The 13620-nt window shown below is 35.8% G+C and overlaps 1 protein-coding gene across 2 annotated transcripts; it reads right to left on the bottom strand.

Annotated features, from left to right (window-relative positions):
- Nucleotides 1–8799: 8799 nt before the first annotated feature.
- LOC107774054 (YTH domain-containing protein ECT4-like) lies at nt 8800–13410 on the bottom strand. 2 transcript variants are annotated; one of them, XM_075243731.1, is made up of 9 exons: nt 13171–13410; nt 12417–12493; nt 12201–12330; nt 11931–12001; nt 11206–11799; nt 10473–11066; nt 10120–10332; nt 9794–9940; nt 8800–9611 (listed from the first exon to the last, which is right to left on the bottom strand). In XM_075243731.1, exons 1-9 carry the CDS (start codon nt 13196–13198, stop codon nt 9351–9353), a joined length of 2115 nt encoding a protein of 704 aa, XP_075099832.1. In that variant the 5' UTR covers nt 13199–13410; the 3' UTR covers nt 8800–9350. The 2 variants fall into 2 exon arrangements, with proteins under 2 accessions (XP_075099832.1, XP_075099833.1); XM_075243732.1 differs by having other exon boundaries at nt 12281–12330; nt 13171–13385.
- Between the last annotated feature and the right edge of the window lie 210 nt (nt 13411–13620).

Here is a 13620-nt window from a genome sequence, read left to right as displayed (position 1 = left end):
TAATTACAATTAACAATGACGGGATAATATGTAACACTATAAGAGACAACAATTCAGCTAAAGCACGAGAGCAAATTACCAATTAGGAGGTAGAACAAGTATTAACGAAATCATTTAAAGAATGTAAGGATAGACTAACACAAGTAAGAATAGATTGACTAAGAGAATTAAAACATGATATGGCATTCAATTAAAGCGTGAAAATAGTCTAAGTAGCCTATACCAGTCAAATGTCACGTACAACCCGTGTACCCACTCGTCACCTTGCGTACACGTATTTCACTTAGCACAATTGAATCAAACAATAACAATCCTAAGGGGTAGTTCTCCCACACGAAGTTAGACAAGACACTTACCTCAACTAGGCCAATTCAACACTCGAAAATAGTTTTTTCCTTAAAATCTGCCTCCACGAGGCTCAAATTTAACCAAAATCGACTTAATATCATCAAACAATGCTAGGAAATTCAATTGGAATAGATAAAATTAAGATTTTTATACTTTTCTCAAAAAGTCAACAAAAGTCAGCCTGGGGCTCGCGTGGTAAAAACCTGGGTCCAATGGTAGATTTTGTCTACCCATGACCCCACGAGTTCATATATGTGATTAGTTTCAAAATTCGAGTCCAAATCGACTCTCAAAACTCAATTTCTTATTTTTAAAAAGCTTGACAAAGTTTCACAAAGTTTCACATGATTTTGATGTTAAAATCTAAGATATATTGATGGAATATGATTAGAAATGGATTAGAATCACTTGCCCACGGTTTGTAGGTGAAAATTCCTTTTCCAAATCGCCTCCTACCGAGTCTAGGGTTCAAAAATGAGAGAATGAGTTCAAAAATCCCGTGTCCCAGCCCTTTAACCAGCTGCAGATGTTGCGTTTCCGACACAGGATTCGCATTTGCGAACCCACGCAATTGCGGACCAGGGCTCACATTTACGAACCCTGACAACTCAAGTCAACATCGTAATTTCAATGAAAGTTTCGCAATTGCGAATTGGAGGGTCATCGCAAAAGCGAACAATTGTTTCCAAATGCGAGTTGTGCTATATTCCTGTGGACTTCGCAAATGCGAAGGGTAGGTCGCATTTGCGACAACTACCCCTCCTCTGCCACCTTCGTAAATGCGAGACTTGTATTCGCATTTGTGACACCAGAGCACCAGACACCAGATTCTTGCCAACTTCTATCCAAAACACTCCGGAACATGTCTGAAACTCATCCGAGCCCTCGAGGCTCAAAACCAAACATCCACACAAGTCTAAAAATATCATACGAACTCGCTTGCGCAATCAATATACAAAAATAATATCTAAAACTACGAATTGAATTCTAAAACGCATGAATTTTTTAAAAAAAAATTAAGAACTTCTAGAATTACAACTAACCTTCTGAACCCTATCAAATCAACTCCAAGCGACATCAAATTTTGCAGACAAGTTTTAAATACCATAGCGGACCTATTCCAAGTTCCAAAATCAAATTCCGAGCTCAATAGCTAAAAGTCGACCTACAGTCAAACTTTTCAACTTCAAATTTCCAAATTTTGATAAATCAACATAAATCAACCTACGGACTTCCAAAATCAATTTCGGGCATACATCAAAGTCCGAAATCACGATACGAAGCTATCGGGGACATAAAAACATAGTTCCGGGATCGTTTTTACCAAAATCAAAGTTTGGTCAATATTTTCTAATTTAAACTTCTAAGTCAAGAATAAAGGGACCAAATCAACCCGAAAGCTTCCCGAAACAAAACTAACCAACCCTGCAAATCATAAAATCATAAACACACGTGTGTGAATCAATAAAAGGGGTAACATGGCGCATTTATACAAAACGACTGATCGGGTCGTTATACGGGATCCGATCGAGTATTTGTCATCGGATAGCATTCAATAAAAGAATATTCTCCAACATTAAATGAGCAATCGTTGCAAAGAATATTTGCATTCATGGTTGCCGTTACATATTCATCAATGACACTTTTGTTATCATTTAAGAGAAGCTTGATCCTAGGATCTTGTTTCCCTAGTTATAGCTATAAATAGCAGGCTAAGTAGCCATTGTAAGACATGAAAATTCTTGGCAAACATACGTTGTATTTTACTTTTGCTCTCAATTAAATAACTTTACTTGTTCTTTATCATTGCTCTCACCTTTGCCCTCGGAGGCATTGCGCTCGGAGTCAGGCTTGTCATCTCTTTCAATTTCGATTGCTAAATATCATCTTTAATCTTATTTCTTATCATTTTTGGATCAAATCAGTTCGTTTGTTCATAAACCACATAACAAATTTAACCGTATCGTTTTTACGGGTAAACATCCGTCCAGTGATGATTAACCAGGACTCTATCCAATTTCTTTCAAATCTAAGTGAATTTTGAGCTAGGAAATCCAAGTCAATAAGGTCACTGTCCATAATACAATTGATGAAAGGAAGTGCTTCTCCTTTTTCTTGTGCTCCAGTGACACAGTTGAAATCGCATGTCACACACCAAGCGGAAGAGTTCCTGCTAGGGGTGTACATAGATCGGGTTGGTTCGAATTTTTCAATTACCAAATCAAACACAATGGTGTAGGGTTTTTAAATTTATAAATCAAATCAAACCAACAAAGTCGGGTTTTTCGATTTTTTTTTTCCGCGTTTTCAGATTCTTTCCGGTAAAGTCTTCATAACACAAAGTATGTAACTTGTGCTCTAAATATTTCTTTAGTCCTAGTAAGATACAACTATATAATATATTTTTCAAGAAAATAACACAATTATATGAGATAAGTCATAGCATTATACTAAAATATTCAATAACAAAGATAATAAAATTGCATAAATCAAATATTACTAAGTAATAAGCCATAATAAAAATTAACATAATCTAAAAAATACTATATAGGTCATTTAAATATAGCTAATAAGTACTATTAATTACATAATTAAGCACTAAAAAAAGGATAAACTAAGTATGCATTTTCATTATAAACCAATCTAAAACTAAAAAATAGATATCCAATACTATCAGCATTCCTAGTGCTGAATTGAATATCTTTTATTAGCATTAGTATTGATTTGAAATTTGTTTGCGTTACTACATTTATGGACTATAAAATTTATTTACCATTCAAGAATGTTAATTCCAAACTTAAAATAATACGTTAAAGGATAAAAACTGTGAAAAAGTTTAAGAAATATTTATAAATTACATTACAGTAAATTTTTATATGTATAAAATATTTTTAAAAATTGTATAAATGTATTATCGAGTTGGTTTGGTTTCGGTTTGACTTTTTTAGTTAAAACCAAGTCAAATCAATTATGGTCGGGTTTTTTTTTTCAATACCAAACCACAATCGAGTTTTATTTTTGATTTGACTCGAATTATCAATTTGGTGTGATTTATCGATTTTTTTTGTACACCCCTAATTACTGCCAGTGTTATGAGATTTTCACAAAGTAGTCTCTTAAAGCAGTCGTTCTCTTTGCATAACCTATAAATATAATCAAATTCTCGCCAGTATTAAGTCTAATAGTACATGTCAGGACTTCCTCTTGATTGTTCATAAATGGGATCTTTACGCAAAGAGCTAACCATATTTATAGTTATTTTTTCTGCTCATATATATAATGCATAAATTATGCATCTATTTTACCTTCACCGACTATTATTAGGTTAAGTAGCGGTTATTTGGGTTAATTTTTCATAAATTTAATTCTTCATGAATGTACGATTTAGATCTTCGTGGCAGTATGACTGAATTTGTCTAAGCAGCACATTAAAGACTCGTTTATCAAGTTGTTTTATCTATCATTTGATGAGATTTGAGACTTAATTTGAAGAACACAAGTGTTTACCCGAAAAACGGATAAAGTTGAATTTATACGTAGTTCTAAGAGTACGTGGTATAACTTGGCACAAATCAGAAAAATAAGTAGCAATATATTGAGTATTGAATGTATAAGGAATGAAATACAAACCAAACTGAGTGGAAGATGTTTATGAACAAGCAAGATAAATCAATGTACTAAGCCCAAAAAGGATAATCTCTATATCAATATCAGTATATTTTCTCTGTGAATAATATAAAAGTATAAGAATGCCTTCAATGTTCCCTCCATTAGAAATAATAACTATCTCTCTTATAGTGGAGGGATGTTACTTTAGATATAATTAAAAATACATAGTGAGGATCCCATGATAGATTAGCTTTTCCCTAATTTCCGCCGAGATTCTCTCCCTTAGTGCAGCTGTAACGGCTCTTGTCTCTTGGCTCGATCTTGATCGGACTTGGTATTGATCGATTTCCAGGTTTAGAGCTCGATATTGACTTGGGGCCCGGTATTGACTTTGGCTCGGAATTGGTCGGTCTCTGACTCTTAAGCTCGATAACACCGCCTCAAATCATAGTTCGATTTGGAATCGAGCTCGGTATTTACTTGTTCCTCGAAACTTGAGCTTGGTAACCTGGCTTCGGATCTCATATCGATATTATGAAGATGGCCTTCGGTTCATTACGCTCCAATCTTGACTAATTGTTCGAAGGTCGAAAACCGATTTTGACCGTATACAACAAGTATTTTGAATTCGAATATCTTTTAAAAATATAAGAAGATTGAAGATAAATTAAAATATACGAAGTTACAGAAAATGCATTAAAACTTTTATTAAATATTTAAAAATGTATAATATAAGTTAACTATCTAGACATAATAATGTGCCAAATATTACTTTGAATACCGATCTTTTGAGTGTTGAACGATAAAACATTTATCAGATGTTAATACATTTAACACAAAATAGTTACAAATAAAATCCCAACCAATAAAATCAATTATTACAAATAAGATCTTATTGCTGCATTAGAAGATATAAATATTGATTAATCCGGTAAACATTAAATGGTACCAATAAACCAGTAAAAATAGCACAGGCTAGTCAGTTTCGAATTGGTAATTGAAAAATAGCCTGTGTTTGCAAAGTCATTGAAAAATATCCATTATTTTACTGCAATACGGAAAGTTCCAGCATAATATATTAGAGATTGGTACACATGTGTATGAACTTTCAGTATATTATGTTGGAACTCCAACACACGAAAAGTTTCAGCATAATATATTGGAGATTGGAGCACCTGTGTATCAACTTCCAGCATATTACGTTGGACCAGTATATTATGCTGGAAATCCAATATATTATGCTGGAAGTCCGGTATATTATGATGGAAATCCAGTATATTATACTGGAATATTTTCTGAATTTTGTACAGTGTTTTCGTTCAAATTGATCTTTACATAAAATGTGACTAAATTACGATTACTTTTGAAACTGTGACTATTTTTCAATTACCACTTGTAAATCTGGCTATTTTTGAATTTCACCCAACAAACCATCCCCAACCTTCAATTAACCTTTTATAAAGGGTCTTATAGTTTGATCTATCTAACTAAAGAAAAATAATAAAACGTGCAAGAAGCGCTACTAGGACTAGGCCTGACCTGGATGGTGAGCTGAGCCAAGCCCAGTCAAGCTTATCAAATTTACCGGGGAATTTGCAGGCGTACCCTATATTTGTACCACCTTTTAACATGTACCCTATTTTTTAAAATTATTGATTCTGTAACCATCTCACAAAAAAATTATAATAATATGACAATTACACCCCTGACAAAAGATATAAAACGATCTCCTCCCCTCCTCTCAGCAACTTTATAAAAAAATCAGAAGTTTGTCCAGATTCATCTTCAGAATCACACTTGCATGAAATTGTTTTACCTTGAAGCTAAAACTTCATGCTAATGTAGCATGAAGTTGTTTCATGTTGAAGCTAAAACTTCATGCTAATATACCATGAAGTTGTTTCACATTGAAGCTAAAACTTCCTGCTAATGCATGCTGAAGTTATTTATCCTGCAGTCTACAGTTTTGTCATGAATTTTATCCGAAACTTCAGTCTAAACATGCTGAAGTTATTTAGTTCATTTGCTAAAACTTCATACTAAACATGCTTAAGCTATTTAGTTCATTTGCTAAAAGTTCAGACTAAACATGCTTAAGTTATTTAGTTCATTGCTAAAACTTCATACTAAACATGCTTAAGTTTTTGTCTTGCAGTATGTGATTTTCTAAAGAGTTTTTGCTAATGCATGCTGAAGTTATTTAGTTCATTTGTTAAAATTTCATACCAAAACATGCTAAAGTTTTGTAACGCAGTCTACAGTTTTGTCCTGAGTTTTATCTGAAACTTCAGTCTAAACAAGCTGAAATTTTTTAGTTTATTTCCTAAAACTTCAGCCTAAACATGCTTAAATTTTTGTCGTGCAATTTGTCAATAGTCTTTTATTAAAGAAGGGCTATATCATCTTTTTAAAATACTTTTAACAAAAAAATGGGTACGGATGCAAAAGGAAAAACAAAAATGGTTATAAGTTAAAAAGGGGCGACCAAATAGGGTGCCCCATGCAATTTTTTCAAATTTACCTAGTGCCGAGCCCGAGTTTTGCCAAACATTTAACAACATCGTGTCAAGCCAAACCCAACCAAACTTTATTATACCTTAGCCTAACCCGCTCGTCATCACTCCATCATCCGAATTTACAATGAACTTGTCGAGACTCTAGATGTTTGTTCTTTTTAGGGTCATCAAAGTTGGCCCAAGATCAAATGACCTGCCCAACTCGCTCAAGGTTGGGTTGATTATTGACCCGTCCATTTATTGAACTTAGCCCAGCTTAACCAACTCATCTCAACTCATTTAAAGTTGTGTTGATTTTGTCCAAATTAATCTATGAGTAACTTTTCCAAAATCGTTTAGACATAAAAAAAATTTTGTTTGATATGTTATATATGACCATAACAAAACAAAAAAAAAGAAAAGTTATATTTAGTAATTATATAATTTATAATAAAACAACACATATTAAGTAAAATTTTGATAAGAGTTAGGTGGGTTGGGTTATGACCCAAATTTTAGCTCATCTTGATTCAGTCCATCTTAGCCCAAATAATTTTTCACTCGTCCAATTATTGACTCAACCCGTTTTGACTCGCCCAAAATCGGCTCAACCCGTCCATTTGACACCCCTAGTTCTTTTTCTCTGGAGACAACTTCACACATACATCCTTAACGGATAATTAAGCAACATGAATATGATCGAGAGCAAGAAAACAATATCCAGATTGTGCTGCTCTTAAATACAGTAAACAATGTGAAACTTAGGGGTGGGCATAGTTTGGGCAAACCCGAAATTCGAATTTTTTGGTTTGGATTTTTTATTACGGATTGGATTGCGGATTTAATTTTTAATTGTTTTGGATTTCGGATTGGATATTGAATTTGGTACTTCAGATTTGTGGATATCCGAAAATCCGTAATTTTTATACTTTATATTTCGTCCATTATCCATATACCAATAGTAATAAGTCCAATACCCTACCCATTAGACATTATCTCATACATCCAATACTAATTACTAATTTATTGTTAAAATACTTTATATTTGGACATAGTTTTACTATTGCTACTTCTTATTGGCCTTATTTATGTCTTTGTTGTATTTTCTTGATAATGATTTCATTACTTGAATATTTTATTTGGATGATTACATTGAGAATGAGAAACTTATTAGGTAATTGAACATGAATACTTTAGAACATAGTAGGTCTAACCACCATACAACATAGTAGGTCTAACCATCACTCTGTAGAACTTACTCTTAAATCATGATGGCCAGTCAAGAACTCCCATGTTCAGAGGATGAAAGTAGCAGAAATGAGGAAGCTGAGATGGATGTGTGGACATACCATGAGAGATAAGATTAGGAACGAAGTTATTCGGGACAAAGTGGGAATGGCCCCCGTGGAGGACAAGATGCGAGAGTTGAGGCTGAGATGGTTCGGGCACGTGCAGAAGAAGAGTCGAATGCTCCTGTTAGGAGGTGTGAGAGGCTAACCGTGACGCGGCTGAGAAGGGGTAGAGGTAGGCCGAAAAAGTATTGGGGAGAGGTGATTAGGCAGGACATGGCGTTATTTCAGCTCACTGAGGACATGACCAAGGATAGAAGGGTGTGAAGGTCGAGGATTAGGGTAGTAAGTTGGTAGGTAGACGAGAGTTCCATGTTCGCTCTGTGTATCGTATTTTTTAGTTTGTTACTATTTGATACTACTTTTTCTTTTATTTGTTGTCATTTTTCCCTTTTCGTTATCGTCCTTTGTCCCTCTATTCTTTCTTTCTTCCTCCTCTTTCTTCTTCCTCTTCTTCCTTTTTCTCTCTTCACCTTTTCTTGAGCCGAGAGTCTATCGAAAACACCTTCTCTAATTTGCCAAGTAAGGATAAGGTCTACATACCAAACCCCATTTATAAGATTATAATGGATATGTTATTTTTATAAGAAGAAACATCAGAACTTGTAGGCTCAACTGAAAATTCGAAATATATAAACCGATTAATCGAAAATCAAACTTAAAAACTCAAATCCAATCCGAGCTTATTTGGATTGTCATTTATTTAATCCAAAACCGAATATCCAAACTGAAATCTTCATATTCAATCCGAACAACCGAAACGCTCACCCCTAATGAAACTACTGCAAAAAGAGAACGAGCTCATAACAATGTGGAACATTTCTCAAAAACTTCTTGAATTAGTACTGCAAAAGCATTCCCATAATATTAAGTGAGAACACCTACTACCTTTAATATAAAGCGACATGCAAGTTCGTTCCCAGATTAGGTGCGATTTGACTAAATTAACATGAATACAAAACCGTTGACAAAAAAAAAACAAAAAGATGAAACACTACTATCAAAAGCTTATGAGCCAACTATATTGCAATGCATTCCCACCTTGCTTCTAGCTCTTTTTGACTAGTACAAAAGGCACTGCTGTCATGCCGCAACAGACGGATCTAGATGTACAAGATAGGATTGGAGCCAAACTAACTAATAATAACATGAACCCCAACTGTAAAACCCAACTGAGAAAGAAAAAAAATGGACCAAAAAGACAAGTCGAAAGAAACCAAAAAAACAAAATGATAATTATCCTAAAACCCAAATCCCTAAGGTATAAAACCAGTCAGAAACTAAAGCCAAGTAAAGAAACTTGCCTATGAGGATATATGGGGCTTCCATACTTCCTGAAATCCTAGAAGCAGATGAATTAGCCTTGCCACTATTGACCTCTCTGTGGAGATTTCTTAATGCAAGAACCAACTACAAATGCAGCTTAAGACAAAAAGGGCAGCCCAATGGTTATGAGATCTAACCAAGCACTTGCATGCAAATCATGTAGTTAATGCTCCATTTTAGGGCCTGTTAACCACTGACCACCCTTTATCAGCTGAAGCTAGCATCAATTAACAGCCCCATTTGCTATCCCCTTAGCTACAGGTTTCTTGTCGGATACAGTGACTAGTTTAGCAACCTTCACATCGTCTCCTAATTTTGTAATTGATCCATTTTCCACAAGCTTGACCTCTCCATTAGACTGAGCGGCTGGTGAACTTTCCTTGCTCAAAACAGCAGAAACTTCTGAAAGTTTATGGGATTTAAGTTGGCCGTTTGAATTGTCTTTATTCTTCTCTTCAGTGGCTTTGCCTTCCCACACGTGCGACTAAGACAACCAAAAAGAAGAGCATTATTTACTACCAAGAGGAAGATAACTACCACGAAGATATCGATTACTGCTAAATGCAATAGCGAAAGCACCTGATCATAATCTTTTCTTTTTTTTTATTCATTTCATAGCCAGAAATTTAGTATATATATATATATATATATATATATATATTCTACCTGCTTCTGGAAAAGCTGCTGCTTGGCCTTCTTTTCCTGGATTCTCTTTTGACGATCCTCATAGAACTCAAAATCATCAAGGATGCACTGTTTGCTAATATGATCTTTAAATATCTCTATCACCTGCAAGCCCTGCTCCATTTTAACCTGTACAAAACAGTGAAACTGTTGGTAAAAACCATGTTCTTTTGGAATAAGTGAAACAGTTGGTAAAAACATAATTCACAATTACCCAAGGGTCAAATGAGCCAGGACATACTACACTCGATCACCCAAAAATTACTACCCTTATATCTAGGCTCATTATATTAGAGCACGTGGCATACCTCCTGAGTATCTCTACTGTTGGTAACAGGCTTGTTCTCGTTGTTCTCCAGCGTGATGTGTTTCAACAAGCTGTTTGGTACATCCTTCACAATGTGCCACTTTACAGGAAAGCAGCCGATCCACTTGTCTTGCTGCCAATACTCCACACTCTTGTTGAAATCAACTGGTCCTACCATCTCCGCAACACCAAGAAACTGGCCACTTGTATTTACCTGGATAAAAAGACCAAAAATAAGCAATCAAAATTAAGGAGGATGTGAACCCAAAACAATTCGAAATTACATGTAAATCCTTCTATACCCGGATTAAACCAAAAAAGACTTGGAGAAACATTTCAAATATGAAAGCTCACCGAGAAGAAAAGAAAGATAGGACAGCCTCCAGACTTTTGTTGAGCCTCCTGATATGCAGCATCAAGCTTCTTGTTACCATTTGGTGTGCTAGCCCACACATTATATTTGATGCTTTTGTGCACATCATCTTCACTGTAAGACTTGATGATAAAAAACTTGGCATCAGTATATGTCACAGGAAAATCTGGACGGTTGTACTGTTCTTTGTCAGGAATCAGGCTTGGTTTATCTTTCTCGGCATCATTGGTTACGGTTAGGGGGATGTTCTGCCCCTTGACTGCCAAAGCAACTGGTGTAAAACCCTTCTGATTCTTGGAACCTTTACCTCTTGGTCCCCTGTTGAGCTCATTTAAACCATCCATGTTCTCGTTACCATAGCCATAGAAACTATTTCCTCTACCCCTGGGTTTAAACCTGTTGTCAACCGGTGTCCACCCACGACCTGTAGCGCGAGAATCATACCTGTTAGATCCAAATCCCATGCCAGAACTGAATGTGTTCCCATACCGCCCATAAAATTTATTGGGATACAACGTATTCATATACCCATTAGTTGTATTCATGCCAGACGAGGGCCTAGGGTGGTGCAAGCCCTGACAATGAAACAGTAGTGTCAGTTCCAACAAGAAAATGAACTGACCATAAAGTACAAAACATGGAGCTTCTAAGTCTCACGAAGGAGACAGTAATGAGAAGTGCAATAACAGATCAATATTCTAGAATACAACATACCATTAGATGTGGATGAACATTCTGATTTTTTGATGATGGAACAGCACCGCCGTTTGAAAATGAAGGCATAATAGGATTGCTCGCCACTGGCCTAGCGAGCCCATCAGTAAACATTGACCCATCTAACCATGGAATTGGAGACCTTACACCATCAAAACCAAATCTAGGATCCTGATAGCCCGAAGCAACTCCTCCAGGCAAGGCACCACCCCGTCCAAAAGAGCCATTAGCATTTAAGGATGAATTCTGGAATGCAGGCCTCACAGGCCTCACAGGCGTAGGCGCGGTATTTCCCTTTACACCACCATTTGCAATGCCATTAGAATTTCCATTAGCAGAATCCACAGACAATGGTGCTTGGTCAGCAGCAGCAGAGGTGGCGATCTCACCTTTTGGCGGGGCAACTGGAGTAGTGTATGGAGTACTGGTTGGAGGGAGGGGCTGGAAATATGGATAGTGGTAGTGTTGTGCTCCATAAAGCTGGCCGTCATGCCCCACAGTCGGGACAGGGGAAGTAGCAGGTGAATATGGACTATAGGGTGCATAACCATAGCCATGCTGATACATAAATGACCCGTTGTCCCCATAAGCTCCCTGTGTTTTCATCATATCAAAACCAAAATACATAAATAATAAACAAAATCAACGTGACACCAAATATTGAATCCAGTAAATAGATTAAGACATCAAGTGCTGTAGCTAGCGTCGCAAGCAGAATAACTTACAGTCATCTCAACTCCCTCTGGGTTCACATATCTTGTATAGTCCTCCCATTCATTACCAGAACCATCATACCCTATAGGAGAATAGAAAAGAATGTCAGTATAAAAAGGAATGTCAGTATGAACCAAGTGATGTGCTATATTGTGAAGAAATAAAACATCATTATCCTAACAGATGTATAATTGTTTTAGCAAAATCCTAACAGAGGTACGTATAGGCTGTTCTGACACAAAGTGAAGCCATAAATTCAATTCAGATGATATCAACAATACCATAATAGTATGAGGGATATCCATTAGGAACATAGCACAAAGTTGGATCCATGAAGTCCGGGAAAAGAGGGGTAACTGACCGATCCACTGGCTGGATCTGACCATTTCCCACGTCTTTGGAGTCCACAGGCTGAAAAAATATCAGAATTTCAAATTAAGAACTTTAGAGCAATTGACCAAAATAAAAGAATTTTTAAAAACACACTAAAAGGGTACCTTTTTCTTTGGCTCTGCAATTTCAAGTGTCTTATTTTGAGAATCCAATGACAACTTCTGCAGCAAATCTGCAGCTTCTATAGCAGTAAATGTAAAGGAATAGCACTTTTTCACATAAATTAGCCCAAAAACACAGTAACAAACTAGGCCAAGAACAATTCCAGCATATCAATCAATTTGTACTGAACAACACACATCTTTTGGAATTATGTAAATTTACTAAAATTAGCCCATAAACTCTTCATATCCGCAATTCCAAATAATTAAAGAATTTAGAAAAGAAATATTAAACCAACACCAAACCTAATTTCTACTGTTGTTAATAGAAAACACCAAGTTACATATCACCAAATCAGCTACAAAATTTTCCAACATATACCAGCTGCAAAACATTTTTGTATTTAAAAAAAACTCAAACAGCCTATATACACCATAAACACACGTACAAACCAATTTTAAAAAATAGAAAAACACAGATGATTTTTCAAAGCCGAGGCTCTCAACAGACTACAACACATAAATCACTCACCAAACAAAAACAAAACCAATAAAAAAATCAAGCAAATAACAGCAACGCATATCACAATAACCTAAAGAATCCAAATAGACTCACATAAAAATTCTACCCATAAAACATAGATATACCTATATCTAATGCATATCTTCACAAAGCAAGTAAAAATCAAAACTTAGGGTAGATTTGAACAAGGAAAAAAACAACGAATACCCATATAAGTAAAATCTATAAGGATACGATCAGCAGAAGGAGCAACAGCTGCCATAACACAAGATAGATCTTCAAAAATGGAGGAGAGATTTGTAAAACCCTAGAGGGAGACAACGGGTATGTGGAGTGAGAGTTTCAGCCGCCACCCAAAAGCGAGGCCAAATATTAGAGAGAGAAAGAGGGGTTTGGGTTTCGAGAGAGAAAATATAAAAAGCGAGGGTTTTGATCCATAAATTTGGTGTGATTCAAATGCAGCGGATTTGTTTTGCTCTTATAGGCCCCTTATACTTCTCTTATTACCAGATCTGACCCAATTTCTTATCTCACCTGCGGGTGATCAGTCCATCTCACAGAAAATTACCTGCTACTTCACGTGGCGCTATTTTATTGGTTTGTGAAATAGTTTGGATGCTCGTACAGGTAGGCTTTGTGAAGGACAAAAGTGTACCTCCAAAATGGGTGGACTTTGGGTCTACT

The sequence above is a fragment of the Nicotiana tabacum genome, chromosome 22 (assembly GCF_000715075.1).
Source record: "Nicotiana tabacum cultivar K326 chromosome 22, ASM71507v2, whole genome shotgun sequence".
NCBI classification, from domain to species: Eukaryota; Viridiplantae; Streptophyta; class Magnoliopsida; order Solanales; family Solanaceae; genus Nicotiana; species Nicotiana tabacum.
The sequence above is the reverse complement of the archived record's forward strand: the minus strand, read 5'-3'. Positions and strand labels throughout refer to the sequence as shown.

Excerpts from the sequence above, each read along its gene's own strand:
- LOC107774054 (XM_075243731.1), bottom strand. The coding sequence starts at position 13,198 with ATGGCAGCTGTTGCTCCTTCTGCTGATC. Across the intron at positions 12,494-13,170 it reads TGTTGCTCCTTCTGCTGATC|AAGCTGCAGATTTGCTGCAG; the intron begins GTATCCTTATAG and ends TTACTGCTATAG. Across the intron at positions 9,941-10,119 it reads ACAGTAGAGATACTCAGGAG|GTTAAAATGGAGCAGGGCTT; the intron begins GTATGCCACGTG and ends TGTTTTGTACAG.